The 18,154-nt window shown below is 41.7% G+C and overlaps 2 protein-coding genes across 7 annotated transcripts in view; both read left to right on the top strand.

Moving 5' to 3' along the window:
* Positions 1–18,154, top strand: part of agbl4 (AGBL carboxypeptidase 4) — a 231,753-nt gene that overhangs the window by 161,573 nt on the left and 52,026 nt on the right. The gene's annotated exons all lie outside the window — the stretch shown is intronic.
* The window catches only part of bend5 (BEN domain containing 5), a 39,849-nt gene continuing 24,941 nt past the window's right edge, over positions 3,247–18,154 (top strand). For 2 of the 6 annotated variants that reach the window (XR_003295565.1, XR_004463060.1), the window contains exons 1-6: positions 3,343–3,526; positions 4,544–4,674; positions 5,554–6,031; positions 7,479–7,627; positions 9,837–10,050; positions 10,299–12,646. Coding sequence is in view for 4 of the 6 variants with exons in the window: in XM_026304629.1 (XP_026160414.1) it covers positions 3,343–3,526; positions 4,544–4,674; positions 5,554–6,031; positions 7,479–7,627; positions 9,837–10,050; positions 10,299–10,495 (1,353 nt within the window). In the remaining 2 variants the exon portion in view is untranslated. Of the gene's footprint in view, positions 3,527–4,543; positions 4,675–5,553; positions 6,032–7,478; positions 7,628–9,836; positions 10,051–10,298; positions 16,618–18,154 lie in introns of those variants that run through there. The other 4 variants (XM_026304630.2, XM_026304631.2, XM_026304632.2 and 1 more) reach the window with 4 other exon arrangements.

Genomic DNA, 18,154 nt, shown 5'->3' on the forward strand with positions numbered 1-18,154 from the left:
TTTTGCTTCACATTAATTTGCATACACTCTGATCATAAGCATAAAGGAGTTGTTCATCACATCTCTCCTTCCATCTGTCGGTTTGTCAATGCAAACTCTTTATGATTCCATGCGCAACGCTGCAACGATGACGTGTGTACCCGCAGTCTAATTCCATCATCAGCATCATTACTGCTATTATCCCGTGTCTCCCTTTAATGCAGGCTAATGGATAACCAATAAAGATAGATGAGCCTGGCAGTGTAGAGCTAATAGGCAGGACATGATGTCTGGCTTCTGTCCTGACTCCAGACTTTGCCCAATCAGCTGCCCCCTCAGAAAAAACAGCTAAACTATCATCTAGAGTTGTTCCTTCAGCTGTAACGTATCGCTCTGCCATCAGCCGTGTGGCACGCCAACAGTTTAGGACAAATCACAGAGGATTTGTACATAAGTAACTCTTTTTTTAAAAAGCTTATGAATTTATTAAATAAATTACAGCCCTACTTTTATTTGTCATAATGATTAATAGTCAACACATGGCAACAGGCAAACAGCATGCACCTAATATTCAAAGTGTTGTAATTTAAAAGGATTTTGGATGTGTAAAGGTCATTTCAGCCTGACTGAAAGTGGTTCCACCCACTCTGAATATGTGTATAGTCCTATATATAAAAGTGTGTCTGTGCATGAGAGAGAGAGAGAGAGATTGCAATTCATAATAATAAATGCTAAAGTTTAGTTTTTCAGTGCTTTAAAAATCTTTTTTTGATTAATATTCCATTTTCTCTGTCCTTTGTAGCAATAATTTAAATATATTATTTTATTCTTTTCCAGTTCTCTTATGCTAATAAGACAGAATCAAAAAGCATGAAACTGTATGATAATCTACCTTTTGGTAGTTTTTTTTTCCTTTATGCTTTTGCTTTTAGACCTGTTTGTTTCAAAATCAAATAGACATTACAGTAAAACCTATGAATGTGGTAGAAAATACCTAAGACTTCAATTTATAAAGAAAACTTTATGTAGTTTCAATTTCATTAGGGCAAAAAGTGCAGCTGTAAAAACAGTGGTGTTTCAACCTTATTCTGACTGATCAGAGATCAGCTGGGTGGAGCTTTTCTGGAATAACTGGAGGTCGATTTTCATCCAGCACAGCTAAACCTGCATCCCGCTTCCATATTATTATACATTTAATCAGCCAAAACAGTAAATGCATATTAAAGAAATGTTCGATTTTTAAAAGTGATACTTATGGACACTATTTTCTCATGATGCCTTGATGTGCAGCTTCAGTAGGTTGATTGTTTGTATGCTAGCTGCAAAAACAGTACACTAATGCAATCATTATACATTAGTATACATTAGAATTAGTCACGGTTGGAAAAGCTGTTACAGTAACAATAAAACTGGTGGCTTCATCTGATTCAAGTGCCGCAGGACATCATGACAGTGTGACACAACTGTGTGTGGTCTTTACTAAACCAATGATATATTATATTCAGATCATCACTCAACTTTTAATAAAATATAAGAATAATTAGGGGAATAAATGGCACTGGGACTAATTAACCTTACAGCTCAGATATGAAATTATACCGTTTTTTATGTATTATACAAAACATGCACACAAACAGTGTGTTCATTGAAGCAAAACTGAGAGTTGATCTGAAAAACGTTAGATGAAAGTGGAGTTCTACTTTTGTTGTCTCTAAACAGACTTCCATCTTTGGTGCATCTCTATGAAGTGAAAGTTGCTGTTGAAGTCTCAAATAGGCTGCAGGAACAACATGATGAAACTTTGAAATGGAGCAGTGCTCGCCTTTAAACACGGGCCACGTCAAAGACAGAAAGCTGCAGAAATTGAGCAGCCTTGTGCTGACAAGTCCAGCCTTGCCCAGCCATCGAACAGAAGCGTAGGTTAACAGTAATCCTCTGTTTTACTTGTCAGAAGCTCAAATCTCTTGCCTGTCACTCTTCCTGTTCCAGTCTGTGGGGTCAGCCAAAGTAGCTGCACACAGATATGTGATGTGACCATCAAAACAAAGAGGCCTCACCTCTATACTTCTCTTTATTTAAAAGTGGTATTGAACAACTGTAAACGTATTGGAATGTGTTTAGTTTTGATACTTCAACCTACAGTAGCTAGAAGATACATCCATTCACTTGTATTGAGAACAGCCTAAACTACCACAGCAATAGCTGCAAAGGACTTGGGTTATGTTCTGAGACTCACTATCATCACTTGTTTGTTTGTTTGTTTTTAAATTCTCTTGTATACATCTTAACAGACTCCGGGGCTGGTCACACAGTACAGTGAACAAACATCATGGGGAGGCTGGCATTTGAAACGGGCCTCATCATAACTAACGAAATGCCTGAAACTATGAAACAAAATATCAGAGAAGAAAAAAGGCCCACTATAGTTCTGCATCAGTTACTTTTCAATTACAGCAGCCCAAGCAGAACGCAATTGTTAGTGTCATTTATCGACTGGGGTCCTCTCCATTAGAATAACAACTGAGAGAAATCCATCCTGTTGTATAACCACCCGGCTGTCTTACAATAACAAAGAGTTAATTTCTGTCACTTGGCCTTAACGTCTTTCTGGTGTGATACAAGCAACAGAGGAGACGTGCACAGCAGGAAACACATAAAAGCACGCAGACACCAGTGAAATCTGACCAGGCAGCTAATCATCTGGATGGTTTTTCTCACGTTAGGTCCTTGAAACAATTCCTCAGAAGACAGAGTGGGAGGGAGTGGGTGTCTAAGCTGATAAGGGCAATGGCTCAGGAAGATTGAAATGTACTAAACAATTAAAGTAGCCTAAACCCGAAGAAATAAAGACGTTATTTGCCATGTAAACATTAAACACTCAAAGATTGGGATATTTTTTATTTAATTCTGATAAGATAAGAAAACCTTTATTTGTCCCACAATGGGGACATTGCACTGTAGCAACAGCGAGGTACAAGTACACAGCAGAGTGCCAGAAGTAGCAAAGATATAAGATAAATAAGAAATTAAAAATATTAAAAAATACTAAGTGGAATAAAACTATAAAGCTACCAAAACTATAAGTGTGTACAATATGTTAGTATGGGTACGTTCAGTAAAGTACAAGTGCAGAACGTGTTTCACATGTTCCTGATACAAACAAATCTGAATGTTTTGAGCAGTGATGTTATTATCATGTCTATTATTTATGCCTTGATGATCAGCCCTGGTGATGTGGACCAGGCAAGAGTAGCCGAGCGCAGACTTCATCCCCGATCCCCCCCTATGTGTATATTTTTTTAATACTTTGTGAGGAAAAACTGTCAACCATATCCAAAGTGCAGGACCAAAGAGAAGTAAATAATGTATGCTTTTGTTAGGTTCTTTGAAGACGATATGTGCTACGCGTTACCCATTTCAAATGTCGAAGATTTCAGACCTCTGCACAAAACAGATTTTGATAATCAGAAGGTGTATCTGGTTCACAGAACTGAAGAGAATGGCAGCGCAGGCCAGCCGTGCGAAGCACAGATCCTTGCCCTTGCAGGTAAGTTTTCCATCCTAATTCACCGGATCGCCTCTTTTTACCGTGTTTTTCTCTGCCTGACCGAGTAACGTCGATGTGCGTGAAAGCCGGAGATGTGTCAAAGCGGGTCCTTTTGTCCGATCTGTCAAGACGTGATCAGCTGGAGTCTGACACCGAGAGCCACAACAGCGTCCTCGGCTGTGGCTAGCTAGCCATGCTAACTAGTTAGATCCGCTACGGTAACTTTGGCAGGTAGTTGCACGTTGTCGTCGGTGCTTTAAAGGTTTTGTGTGCGTGTGTTCGCAATCGGAGTGTCGTCTCCCAACAGCTAGCTGTCTCGTCCCGACGGAGCGGTGCTGGTTGTTTCGCTAAATACGTGGCAGGCAGCGTTAGCCAGTCACAGCCGTTGTTTACAACACGAAGCTAACGCCTGCTAGCTCGCTGTGCGCTCGCTCCTCGTTAGCACGTTAGCGCCTGGTTCACTGCGAGCACGTACGGAGCTGTCAGTGCATGAACAACACACCTGACATCCACCTGAGAAGATTCACCTGGCGTTTTGGGGTTTTTATGGGGGGGTGTAGGGTACAGGAGTGAGACTCTGGCGTTAGTCGACACGTTAGCCCAAGAGTTTTTAGCGGGTTAGCATGCTAGCAGTCTAATCTGTGGGGATGCGGTGCTGCAGTCACCGTGTCGTCAACGTGATATCAACCTGTCACGGTCCGTGACAGCCGGGATGTGATATTTTCTCGGCCTTAGCTGTTCACGTTCGCCCGGTGTCGTTTTCTATGCTCGACCTTTAACGAGCTGCATCACTAGAGCCCCGAACCTGAGCCGTCTGGACCGGGTCCCGTTTGACAGCATCACGCATGTTACTGCACCGTTTGTATAGTTAGTACAATTAAACTGCCTTCAGCTCCTAGAGGCTAAGTGTGCTAAAGTTTAACCTCACACAATAACAACACAAACCCATCGTGAGTTCTGTCAGACGTGTTTGAAACTTTATGAGATTCTCCTTGGTTGTATTTCTGAACCTTGCAGACACAATAGAGGAGTTTGAAGACAGTATAATGCAGAAGAAGATGAAAATTCCCAAGATGTCCATCAAGAATTCAGGAAACTCTATTGAGAACAGTTTTGGAGAGGAGAGGATGCCGCTCAGGCATAAAAAGGTAGGCTCATGCAAATTAGACTGTAGTTGTGTTATTTTACATGGAACAGGGCGTCACAAATATATAATACACCTGAATGTACTTCTCTTCTATTCTGTGCTCATACTAACAGTGACACCAGAATCAGGCCCCTTGACTGATCATGCGTGTGATGTCTGTATTTACATAGCTCCATTTAAATGCGGTTTACAATGCCATCACAGTACATGGTTTTATGTGTGGGTAGAGAGAGTATTGCCAGTAATTAATTCTATCCCGTTCAAATCATTTACATCCACAGTGTTTGTGCTGTGTGATTGTGGCCCTTCAATTATTTTACCAACTGTAAATGTGGACAACCATGATGGCATGGGTCAATTCGAAGCACAATCAGCAATAGTCATATTTAAATATCTATCTATTGATCAGGGAATGTCACTTTTCCTTAAACTTGGATGACACCCAAAATCCGAGATGCTATTTTTACCATATGCTGGATTAACACAAATTCAGCACTCTGGACAGCTTCCCTTTCACAGACAAATCCTCTGAGCGGCTCATCCAAGAACTCAGTGACTCCTCTCCTCCCAGTTCATATTGAGATTCACACAGTCAAAACAAACTGTTTGCCGTCTGTCGTGTCATTTTTAGGGGGATGTGTGGTTTCTACAGTTGCTTTTTGTATTGAGTGGAATCACCTTAAGTCCCCTTTTAAGTGCATTTTGTTACTGGAGCAGCAAAGTCTTTTGTGAAAATGTGTAAAACAGTCTAGTCCCCAAACACATGGCTTCTTTTTTATTATGGTCAAATCCTCAAGTTTCCAGTCGTTACAATTCAAATTTACCTCGACTCTCACCTGTTTGTTCCCTAATTTGACACTTTATTCGCTAATTTGTTCAGGCCCTGTCTCAGGACCATGGCCGCCCCCTTTCCAACTCCTCCAAGAGTCTGGCAGCAGTAGTGGCCCGCCTGGAGAGAAATGCAGCCAGCTCATGCCTGGAGGGCGAAGAGGACCTGGATGAGGACCGGCTGGCTGAGGAGGGTGAGGATGCAGACGACGAAGATGAAGATATGGAGGCAGAGCATCAGCAACATCATCACCAGCAACAGCAGCAGCATTTGGAGGTGGACGCTGATTGTGTGAATGAGGTAGCTGCAGCCGTGGTTCCTAGAGTGTTGTACGAGGAGCTAGTTCACAGCTACAGGCAACAGGAGGAGGAGATGAGGAGGCTCCAGCAGGAGCTGGAGAGAACCCGTAGGCAGCTGGTGCAGCAGGCCAAGAAGCTGAAGGAATATGGCAGCTTGTTGACAGAAGTCAAAGAACTGAGGGACTTCAACAGGAGGCTGCAAGATGTACTTCTCATGAGACTGGGCAGTGGTGAGAAACCCGTAGCATGCACACCAACACGCAAATCTCTCATGCCAGAGGTTAATAGTGAACAGTCACATTGAGAAAATGCCTGCCAAAAACAATTCAGTTGGTATGTGCTGAAAGGGTGAAAGTAAAACAGCTGTCCAGGCACAGAACATTTAGTCTGAGAACTTTAAACTGTAACATCAGGTGACAGGTACAGTGAAAGGCGCTGGGGAAGTAGGTATGTGGACAGTTCAGTTCAGGTGTTTACTGAATTATGAATTATTTCCACACAGTCCAGTGATTTTAGATCATGTGACTGAGCAAACAGTGTCTCTAGAAGATCCATTGAGTAACCGATTCTGGCTTTTGCATCATAGCCCACTGTGCTCTTTGTAGAGTTTTAAGGAATTCTTGTGTGTTTTGGCTCAAGACCTGAGATTCAAAGTTAATATTTGGCTTGGACCAGAGACACAGTTACAAGTGGAACTAAACAATGTCCAAAGTTGAGCTAACATTAGCTTATTAGGTGGCAGGTTAGACCAGTGGTTATAGTAACTTTTCAGAAACACAGTAACCACACAGAAAGTAAATCACTAAATAAATAAGCTTCTCTAAATAGGAGCGTATTTTGAAGACTGCATGTAGCAGTGTGACTCAAGTGTAGATCAATTTTGCTATTGTGCAGTAAGCCTGCCCTTACGTTCACTGTATATTGTATAGCCTTGTACAGTCTTGATAGTTTCACAACAGCAATGGTTCCTTGTCCAGGCCAACCTCCCTCAGAAGGTTTAGGATATGAGGGGAGAGGAAGTTTAACCAGAGATCCCCTGCCTTGCTTTCCTTGCAGTCGAGAGTACAGGTAGATCTGTAGATGTGAAAATGACCTGATATTTAAGTAGTAAATCATACACAGGCCGTGAGTGTGATTAAAAGTGGTGTCATTCAGTGTGCAGCAGCGTACAAACTCCAGCTTTGCCAGATGCTGGTGTAAACCTCAGCCCTACCCCCAACCCCCACCCCTGTACATCTGGACGGAGACGCTGGCTACTGGCTCCACCATCTAATGGACAGGCTAAAGATTAGAGCACCCTGGGGCACTGTGAGGCAGGGGATGTGATGCACTGACCAATATTAAAACTCATCAACAACACTGGAGCTTAGTGAGGCCAGCCACCAAGCCAGCTTAGTCACTGGGCTAAAACAAACGTCCATCTCGACGCACAGACATCTAGGCCCAGGGCAGGAAGTAAGCAGGCAAACAAGCAGGTAGGTCTTGTTCCGGTGGTGAACCACATGCTACTATATACCGGTGAGATTATTGATCAACTGGCCATCAGTTTTTCTTTAAAGTTGAGCAGCCATTGATGAATGGCTTTGAAACCTCTCCTCTACATCAAGTAAAGTGTTACCAGGTGTTTTTATTGACTGTATCCTCCATAAAGCAGCATCTTTTTGTTTGCTTTATCAGAGCCTATGCATGACAATGGAACTCAGACAATCAAGGCCGAAGTGGTTGAACCTATTGTTGAGGCCCAGGAGACGTGCAGAGAAGAAGCCAACACCAGTTCCAGCTACTCACCCTCACCCAGGACAGTATACACCTGCAACGATGGGAAGGTCAGTCTCACATAATCCTTGTATGCCACTGATGTCGTCAAATCCTTGACCACCTTAACTGCCTTGCTTTTCCTAGCCTCATGTGACTGTTCACTGCTCATCTGTATTTGTGATTTGCGATTCCTGTCTGTTCTCATTTCCCTCATCGTTTTTTTTTTTTTTGACATTTATTCTTGAAGGCAAAGTCACTCATCCAGATGTAAACATAAGTGCCCCAGCCTTGAAATTTAAAAGACAGGACTAAGAGATGCCATCACTCAAACCTTGATTGACAGGCCTTTAACATAGTTCAACAGACAACAAATTAATCTGATATTTTTCAGACGATGTTAAGGCTTGTTTGTAGTGTTGTATCTGTCAGCAGTGAAAAGGCCTTTGTCTTCAGTGATCAATTCAGAAATATCTGCAAATCTTGTTTTTCATTTACATCTGTAGCTGTGCGTTTCAATATATTTCTAATTTATATTGGAAAACCTAACACTGCTGAGAGGGTGTTTAAAGCTTTATTGGTGATAATCCCAATTAACCTCAGTCGCCCTTTGAAAAGCCTAAACCCTCCAGTTCCCTTTCTCTGTATCCCTGGCTCTCTGCCTGTGGGTGACCGTGGGAAGTAGCCTGATTTTGTAGGAAATGCTGTATTTCCTCTTAACACCTATGAACCTGGGAACATGCTGTCATAGTTGATCAGTCCTTTCCCCCTGGCTGCCCCTACCCTAGCAGGTAAACAAGGTTGAGAAGATTATTATTGTTCCTGCAAGCCGAGCCAGCATCATCAGTGTTTATTAGCCTGTTAGGGTTCTTTACTCCCCACACTGCTGTAACTCAACCAGCGTCCTGTCTCTGATGACAGGGGGGGAATTGGTACTACAAGCTGTGGGGCCTGCAGCTGCTTCAAGCGTGAAGAACACTTGCAAATTAGAACTCTCCTACATCAGGGACTCCATATTAATTATTTGCACGCGAGGAATTTAAAGTGACTGACAGGTTAGCCCTAGTGAGAACACGAGATGGGGAAAGGGGTAGAAAAGGAGGAGGGGAGATAGACAAAGAGAGATGAACGAGAGCAACTAGGAGGGAGGATGAAAACAGTCTGGTCTAACTTGAGGGCAGTAAAAAGCTTGTCTGCTGGCTGGGGGCCTAAAGCACATTAGCCGCACAGGGGAAAGCCTTTTGGATGCTAGCCTAAAGACTTTACAGTGATAACAGAGTGGAGAAGGGAAGGAGTGTCACATATGCCCCCTGCTGCATTAGCTCACCTAGAAGACCAGGGCAGCCTGCCTAGGCTGGAAATCGGCTTGGAGTGTTTGGTGCAGGCTTATGCAACATGCAGCGCCTGTGTGTAAAGAGCTACAGGCTAAGTTCATAGTGGAGGTAATCCAGCCTACATGCAGCCAGTGGCCTGAGCTTATTTTTGAAACCTAGTTGGTAAAAGCGGTGCTTTTTGGGATTTGTAATTTGGTCTGAGCAGGAGATAGTCGAGATGTTTTCCTCCATGACTACGATGAGCCTAGTCTATTTAGATTTAGACGGTTTTACACCTGCATGGAGCATTTGAGCTCGGTGAAACTGGATTGGCATTCCACATCACCTAACCCACATCTGTGTGTGTGTGTGTGTGTGTGTGTGTGTGTGTGTGATCAGCATAGCACCCAAGGGAAAAATGTGTATTTGAGTTTGGGTTCATATAAATGGGCTGTTTTCTGGTGCAATCCTGTGCATTTAGTTTGTTTCTGGACGGTTACTTACATTTTGTTTTAGCATCAGTGGTATTTAACGAAACTGCCATCCCCACTCCAGTCTGATCTGTAAACAGTAATACTGTGCTGTTTACTGTTGTAACCTATGATGTTCTTGCATCTGTTGTCTGGCTGAAAAAACATGAACTAGCAGAGAAACACCCTGTCAAGGTTTGTCTTTTTCCTTTTGTTTCTAAAGACATTTATTAAAGCTTGTTTTTCAAATATGTCTTAGTAGTGAAAGAGTTGGGCTGCAGTGTCAGTGTCAGTGCGGAGTAGATAAGGCAGCACCGAGCGTTGTGTTTAAATCTGTCAGTTTACTAAATCTCTTCTTTAAAATTAAACTAATTGTGGTCACAATTTCTTAGACTAAACTTGCTATATATAAATATCTTTTTTACCTTAAGCAGAATATAGATTCACGTTTTGAAATGCAGCGTTCAGGGTGGCGTTTACACCTGTCTTCTGTGCAGGTACACCTCGGTGGTGGGATTTGGGTGGAGGAGGAGAAGTGGCACCAGCTGCAGCGGACCCAGGGAGACTCCAAGTTCACAAAGAACCTGGCTGTAATGATCTGGGGCACAGAAACTCTCAAAAACCGCAGTGTCACAGGAGTGGCCACCAAAAAGAAGAAAGACGCCCTGCCCAAACCTCCACTGTCACCCAGCAAGTTGAAAATCGTCAGAGGTAAAGATCCTCTCTTGTACTTCAGCTTTAAACCAATAAAATCAAATTGTGAGAAAGATGAAGACCTGTTCTGATAGACCTCTTGTAATCTGTGACAAATTGGACATCACCAGGTACAGAGCTAATTACTTTCTTTGCTTATTTTGCCTTTCAGTTATCAAATGATGTTGAATAATTACCAGACAAAGATAATATCAGCCGTTATTAGTTTGATGTGGTCTGACTGCTCACACTCACTCCTTCCTCAGAGTGTCTCTACGACAGAGTGTCTCAAGAGACAGCCGACAGTGCAGAGATTACACAGAGATTGTCCAAAGTGAACAAGTACATTTGTGAAAAGATAATGGACATCAACAAGTCCATCAAGAATGAGGAGCGACGGGAGTCCAAACTGCTCATCAGACAGACAGTCAAGATGGAGAACTTCACCTATGATGGCATGTAGTGATCAGCTATTGTCATGCCAGCGCCTTCTGCCCCCCTTCCCCCGTCCACCGTGGTTTGCAGGATACCGAGGGGACTTGAAATGGGTGGCTGGGGGATATTTGTCACAGTTTCAGGAGCGGTTCTTGTCCTTCGACACACTGAATTTATTATGTGAAATGTTTAAACAAATATAGACCCCATCCTGGCATCACCCTTTTCAGCGCCCAGTCTCCTCATTGGCTGACAGACAGCTTTAACCACCAGTCAGAAGTTGACGACGTGTAGTTTGATGTGAGCGGGTATGACTGTTTTTATAAGCTTCACAGTGGAATTGGTACAGAAACATGGTTTATTGTGATGTGTCCGTTTGTGTCAAAGCAGAGATTAGATGTGATTAAATTCATTTATTGTTCTGTGTCAGAACATAATTTTGAGTCTTTAAACTTTTAAAAAGTAAAAGAGGTTATTTCCCTAAACAGAGTTTACTTCGAATAAAGATGTTTATTCTAGCTCGCATTAGATCTTAGATGTGTGAACAGTCGGATGTTTTGGTTGCTGGGGTCTTTCCTGTTGGTACCGACTGCAGTGAATGGGATGCACAAGTCTTAATTGGTAACAGCCATATTACACATTGCGACAGAGATTTTGTTCCAAGAGATTATGAGTGTGTGCTCAACCTTAACTTTAGGTCAACAACAACAAAGCATCACTTTATTTTGAAAGAGGGCTTGTAGAGGTTTAATGGGACGTATGACTCTAATGTAGAGCGCTATATCTGTTTTGTTTTTTATGTCGGCTTTTTAGTTATGAACCTTTACCATCGCAGAGAGAGCACAAGCAGAGAGTTTGATGGGATAGTTCTGTGTTACCCTTAATCTGACACGCCACTTTCCGGATCGTTGGACTGTTCTGTGGTGGTACGGGTATGCTGATGCCTGGAAAGGTCTTAAATGGTTTTGGCAATCATCAGGGACTGGTATGCCCATGTGTTTTCTAGTAAGCTGTGATTGTAAATGTATAGTAAGATGAAGCGACGAAGCTTCCCCTGCACTTTGCTGTGAGAATGTAAGAGGCTAGGTACTATTTTCTGTCTGATTTACACCATTAAATTGAGCTGAGCCGGGTTTATTTCAACCCCCACCCCCCTGTGAAATGATGCTGGGTTGAACGGGACGATGTGGGGAAGAAAATCAGGGCACAGCTCTGTATGGTTCACGTCGTCTCTTTGTGGAAGCAGTGTTAACGGTGGGTAAAGCTGTCTGAAATACTATTCTGCTGTTGAAGTTGCCTGGGCCTGCTGAACCCCATAATAGCACCCTCCTTTATTTTTTTTTTTTTTTTTTTTTATTTTTTAAGCCACGCCACTGGGGAACAAAGTAAGGTCGCTCCAGTGACAGTTTCCTCTGAACTATGCCATCAGAACTTTAAAATTGTCCTCTTTTTCTTGTATGTGTTTTTTTTGTTTTGTTTTTATTTCCAGTTGTTTTTTTTTGTTGTTTTGATCCAAAATGGTTTGTGTGGCTGTCTGCAGGCTGGAACTAAATGCTGCAGATTGAAATCTCAACTGTGACCTAGCTGTGGCTAACTGTGAATCTGCTGCAGAGCTGCCCATCAAGCCTTTCTCCTCTTCACGCTCTGGGTTCTTGTTTGTCGGTTCGTTTATTTCTCTCTTTCATTTTGTCTGTCTTGGTTTTTGTTATTTCAAGAGTTCAGATCAGCCTTTTGTTAAGCTACCTTATGTTTTGGATATATTTTAGTGTACATAAAATGCAGCTTTTTATTTTTGTTTTTCCACCGGACATGGATATTTCAGTTTATTTCAGTCATTTTTCATGTTATAGTTTCAAAAGTTCTGGTCAAGTTTTGGTTCATCTAATCGATGTTGTAATTCCATGTTACCTGACAATTTCTTGTTTCTTTTTACACGTGTATTTTTTGTTTTTTCATATGAATTGTTGGCTTTAAGCTTGATATTGTATCCAAACGTAGATCAGTGGGATCTACAAATGAAAAAAATATCTCCCTTTCTTAGCCAAAGTGATCTCTGGAGAACAGGAGAGTCGAGGTTTCCTTTAACATCCGATCATGACAGAGCCCAAACATTAAGCTACACTCAGAAAATGTGATATTTGATGAGCCTCACTTAGAATCTACCTTCTGATGATCTAAGGTGAGAATCTGTGTTGTTAAACCATTATACTCTAGCAACTGAGATGCAGTAGTTAGATCAATACAAATCATTTGCATTGAATGCACTTTAAACTTCTGGGCAATTTCTTCAATCTTAAGGAAATGTATTTGTGGTATTTGTCCTTTTTTAAATGTCGATTTAGATTAAGGCCTAACAAACATTATATTATTGTGTAGCACCTTAGAACATTATAGTTTATTATCTCTTTCTTTATGGCAAAAATTAATTATGGGATATAGTCTATTTTTTTTTTTCTCAGTCAGATATGCCCCTGACTTGCCAATGCTTCATAACAAGCTTGCTAGATTTAATGCATCTGAAATTAATATTTCAGTCTTTGGAGATTTAATCTCAGAGCTTAGAAACATAGATTTTCACAAGTCATATTGTGTTGAAACTGGATTCTATATCTCCGTCACGGCCTCATGAACAATAAACGGCTTACTTTGGCAAATTGTCTAGAAAAAGTCAGCAACTGTTTAACGAACCTGCTTGGTTTTCATGCGCAAAACATGATTCACCAACGCGAAGACATTTACCTATGAAAGCTGACTTGAATATGTGCTTTAACTTGATGTGTCAAGATACTGGCTATGTATAAATATGATTTGTATAGAGACAATTGTGTAGTTTCACAAATGGTAGTGATAATTGTAAGCCAAAGTATTGAATGCCGAGATCAAGCTCAAGAAAGGGGATGACGGTGGCTGAGGCTTCAGCAGGGTTTGCACAAAATTGACCCACGCTGGGGTGAAAACAGCTTAGTGACTCTTAAGCCACCAAAACCATTACACATTATGGACATGTTTTTTTTTTTTTTTTTCACTGAAAATTTCCCTGTACAAAGCGACAAGTGAGGTTTATGTGCTCAAGCGTGTATTGAAAATACACGCAGTTTAAAAGAAAGAAAATATTTCTGCTGTGCAAAACAACCTTGCTGAAATTCTGACACATTGTTGTGTATTGTGTTTGTGTTTGTTTCTTTGTTGTTTGATGCCAAAAGGGGGTGTGGTTAAAATGTTGCTTTAAGATAGAGCATTTATAGAGCTATCACATCATCTGAAATGTTAAACTTGTTTTCAAGGACAGCTTTCTTGGAGCGAGATTAAGCCTAATCTTTTTCCTAATACCGTCTGTGGTGGATGAAAGCTGGTTGGAAGTACTGTATGTTTTTAACCCAGATTTGGCTTAATCTGGCCAATCTTGATCAAATATTCTAAGTGACTTGCTAAAGAGCAGTTTGGGTTTTAGCAGCATATAAGTAACATACCCCACTGCATAACCTGGCAAGGATGCTATAGGCTTGTTTGTCTCAGTAACACAACACCAGACCTTCCAGTACTGTCACTGTCACGCTCAAGTCGTGATAGTGATGAAACGTAACCTCTCCGGCTCCGTGATCCTCTTCCTGTGCCACCGTTAATTCCTTCCTTTCCTGACGTTCATGTGGACTGGATTTAAAAATGCACATGTATCGGGACAATAGCAAATCCTGTCCTCGCTTGGTGTTCTGGCTTATGCCGCGAACGCCTGTCAAGGCTTCGGGAATGAGGGAGCCTTATTTTGCTTTTTGACAGTTTGATTGAGGGAGAAAGAGATCAGTTTCTAGCTTCACTGTGTGGAACAAGATAAATGGCTTCATCTCACAGTTTTCACAGCTTAGTGTACACAAAACACATTAGTGTTTGAGCCTCAGATACAATGTCAAACTTGTTTCAAATGACGAAAACGGGAGGAACACGTTATTAGGCCTATATTTTTTTTAAGATATCAGTAACTTTGTACACAATCCACAAACCGGTTCTACTTCATCTAAATTCACCGTCCTACCTCATTGTTACTCTGGTGTTTGTTTGTCAGTGACTGTAAACTATGTGTGTATATTAAAAAATCTATAGAAAAAGGTATACCTGGTTACTCTCAACATGTACAGCGTATAAAACTTGTAAAACACCTCAGTACACAAATATCATTCTTAGGAGAAATCAGATTTATTACCTGCTTAAAGATGCTGCTGTAAAGGGGGGTGTCTGTGTGTCTCTGAATATATATATCTTCGCTCTTTGCTATGTTGTGCAGTTGATCGGTGGTTGTGTTCTGTCTCTGTATTGCATTCTGAGATTTTTTCTGGTTGACGGTGCTACCAGCAAACAGTTCAAAAACTGATCTGTGTATCGGACCTCAAATGGTGCTGTTTTTCTATGTTTTTATCCTCATACAGCTATGTTTTATTCAGGTGTGTCAACCGCCACTATCCCCTCAACTAATCAAAGTTTAAGCCAAAATATTTCGCAAAATCGATAACCCTGCTATTACTGTATCAACTATATGCTATCCGTCCAAATATTGTAGGTAGTGATTATATCCTCAGCTGTGAGTTTCACAAGTACCTCAGAACTTGCTGATTTTCAGTGGATGCGTCTGCTTCTAGCACCTGTTGTCCTCCAACATTGTTTTGTTGCAGTGTGTTTTCCAGAAATATGCATTTTTAATGGTTAGATCAGGTTACATTATAAATATTTGACCATGACATTTAAAGGATGCCACTGTTCACTGGTCGCATGTCAGGTTGTCGTAAAGGAAGTCTCGGTCGGACTAGTCGGTGTACGTTACAGTAGAAGATGTCCTCAGCCAGCACATTATATCCTCTTTCAGTTTTAGAGAAGCGAGATTCCATTGGTAGTTTTTTATTTTTACTGTGGAAACAGTTGGTTAGTGGAAGTGATTTTAGAAGAAAGTAGAAGAAGAAGAGAATAAAAGCCTCGACCTTGGCCGGAGACGTGTATGGCAATCACTTCATGGCGTCTTCGTGAACTGACTGTTTTGGGCAGTTCCTGCCCTTCAGTTTTGGGATGATTTGTTTTAACTAATTTACACTTCAGGTCCCCAGGTCTAATGTTTTGTCCCCTCAGTGTTGCTTAAATATTTTAGATCTAATTTTCAATGTTAAGAATAGGAACTCAGTGTAGCAGTTTGTATGTGGTTGACTGTGTGCTTAAGTCTTAGCTAGAGCATCATGTCTGGGGGACATAATTACTCAAAAAAGTGCATTATATTTTCTTTTGCCATGCACAGTGACACCAGTGGAATCTTTTCTGCACCAAAATGTCTGCAGTATGTTTTTCTGGAAGTGGTTTGCTCCAGCTGTCAGTATGTATGTATTTGTGTTCATGTGATTTTTCTGCTGATCTGTGAACGTGAAAAGTTGCTGGGGAATTCCTCTCTGCTGTGAGCGGTGTGTGTGTTCACACTGCGGTTGGTTTCATGGAAGCTCTTAAGCCATTTGTTGGACTGTTTCAAAATGGTTCAATTGAAAGCTTTGCTCTGGTCCAGGGAATTGACCCAGAGAGCTTTGTGTGTAATTGAATTTCTATGCAGGTGTACGTTGTAATCACCTGGTACCACATCACTGTTGGGTGGAGGGCCTATCAGGGAGAGATGACTGGAGCGTGTTTAAACCTTCTTGAATGTTTCTGCACAGCCTTGAGATTGAGTCAAAGGGGACAATGGCGACATGACAAATCTGTACAGAACTATGACGACATTTTTCATACTCATGGAGTTCGATTAAACTGAGCTATACAGGGCTGCTTGGGTATGCACCTGTTTGCAATAGTTGTAACCGCATTGCAATGATCATTAGGGAGAGACAGGGTTCTTACTGTATGGAGTATTTTGACCTGGTATGATAATGTGAAAAGAATTTCAAGACTATTGCAGTTAACACTCCCTCACCCTACTTCAGCCTCCCAGAGGCACAACCCCACATCTACAGAAATGTTATATGCGATAGAGAGTGTACATGTCTCTGCTAAACCGGCCACACCTCTGCTATGCGAGCAACTCTTTGATGCTTAGCATCCTGTTCTGTGTTTTCTCTTGCTGCATTCAGGAACACCTGTTTAATGTATAGATAACAGAAATAAATCCAGACTTTTATTCTATCAGCACAACCTCTTGTTGTCTTTTTTTTGTCATTTCCTGCCTCATGATCTTTTACCAAAGAAACTGAAATGTTACCACCACACTGGGCCTGTTCCTTTGTTTTAATCACTTGCCAGTTTTTCTTTTCATTTGCTTCTTTGTTTGAACATACAGCCATGTGCAGACCAGTTTGGATGTATGGTATCTATGACATGTCGGTCACATGACTGTATATAAGGAAACTGGAAACCGCAACGACCACACGACATCACCCAGATAAGGCGAGTTAGCCTGAACATTAGGGGGAACAGAGCAGGTGTGTGACGTTCAAGAAATACTGACGAGTTGTGTGTTTTCCTTTGCATGAGTAAGGTCACTTAATGAGACTGCAACAGCCATTTCCTCCCTTTGTCAGATTCATTGTTATGCTAAGAGCTACACATGGACAGATGTGATGTAGTGAATAGGCATATTCTCCAAAATGTCAAACAACTGCTTTAATTACATCCCCAGTAACAAAGGAACTCCAGGACAAACTGCGGCGGACGACACATCAGTGTTGTCCTTTCAATATTGTTCAGCGTTAGAAAAAATGAAGGATGTTGGAGGCGGCTTTTGCGTGAGCAGTGACTTAATTTCCACTGATGATATTCTCACCTCAATCTGTTTATGTTAAAACCACTAAATCAGGGTTAAATCTACCAATAACTTGGAGCACAAACCAACTTCAGGACTTCAATGTGTTATTTTTACACTGGGACACCATTTAACTGATGGAACAGGATTTATTTTTTATTTTCCAACGGATGGCCATGTACTGAATGGGTTTCATAAAACCTTAGTGACCCCTAGGCTAATGCAAATTTCTCAGCCCACGGTGACCCCAGTACACTTTTAATTTAAATGTAAAAATTAAAATTGGAGTTTGAGTGTGACGTACAATAGCAGAGATTTGCTTTTAAAAGGTGTCACCCAAGAGTCTGAAACCATGGAAAATAGATTTTCAGGCAGAGGCAGATGAGCTCTGGTGTTATTTCTCTGAAAACTCATTCCACCATACACAGATCAGTGTGCAGCCGTATCTTTTCTCACTGCATCTGACACCAGCTTTCCATTGTCGCAGGCTCTGTAGCCAACTTGTCACCACAAAGTTTAGTTCCCTTCACATCCGGTTGAAACACGATGTTAAATCTGTGTCAAGTTTGCCGTGTGTTCGAGTGCATCTGCAGTGCGGGTGAGTTATTGTCAGATTGTTTTCAAAACGGCAGAGCCCGGTGTTCACTGTGCTGTCTTGTATTCAGCATCCGTTCAGTTCTCATGCTGCTAGCCCTCCTCTGTGCCACACAGCACGCTGATGATTGGCAGCACTGTATCTAACGTGTCCCATGCCCAGACCGTATTGCAGTATCAGCTCAGCTGCATGAGAGCAAGATAAGGCAGGAACGATGTGTTGACATATCAGATTGCTTGTAAGATGGCTTGTTTGGAGAGCCTTGAATCCGAAACGAGCCCCAGCGTTGAGCATTGTGGAGAGGAAGTGGTCACTGCAGAGGCCGTTTGCTT

Source organism: Mastacembelus armatus, chromosome 4 (assembly GCF_900324485.2).
Source record: "Mastacembelus armatus chromosome 4, fMasArm1.2, whole genome shotgun sequence".
Taxonomy (NCBI): Eukaryota; Metazoa; Chordata; class Actinopteri; order Synbranchiformes; family Mastacembelidae; genus Mastacembelus; species Mastacembelus armatus.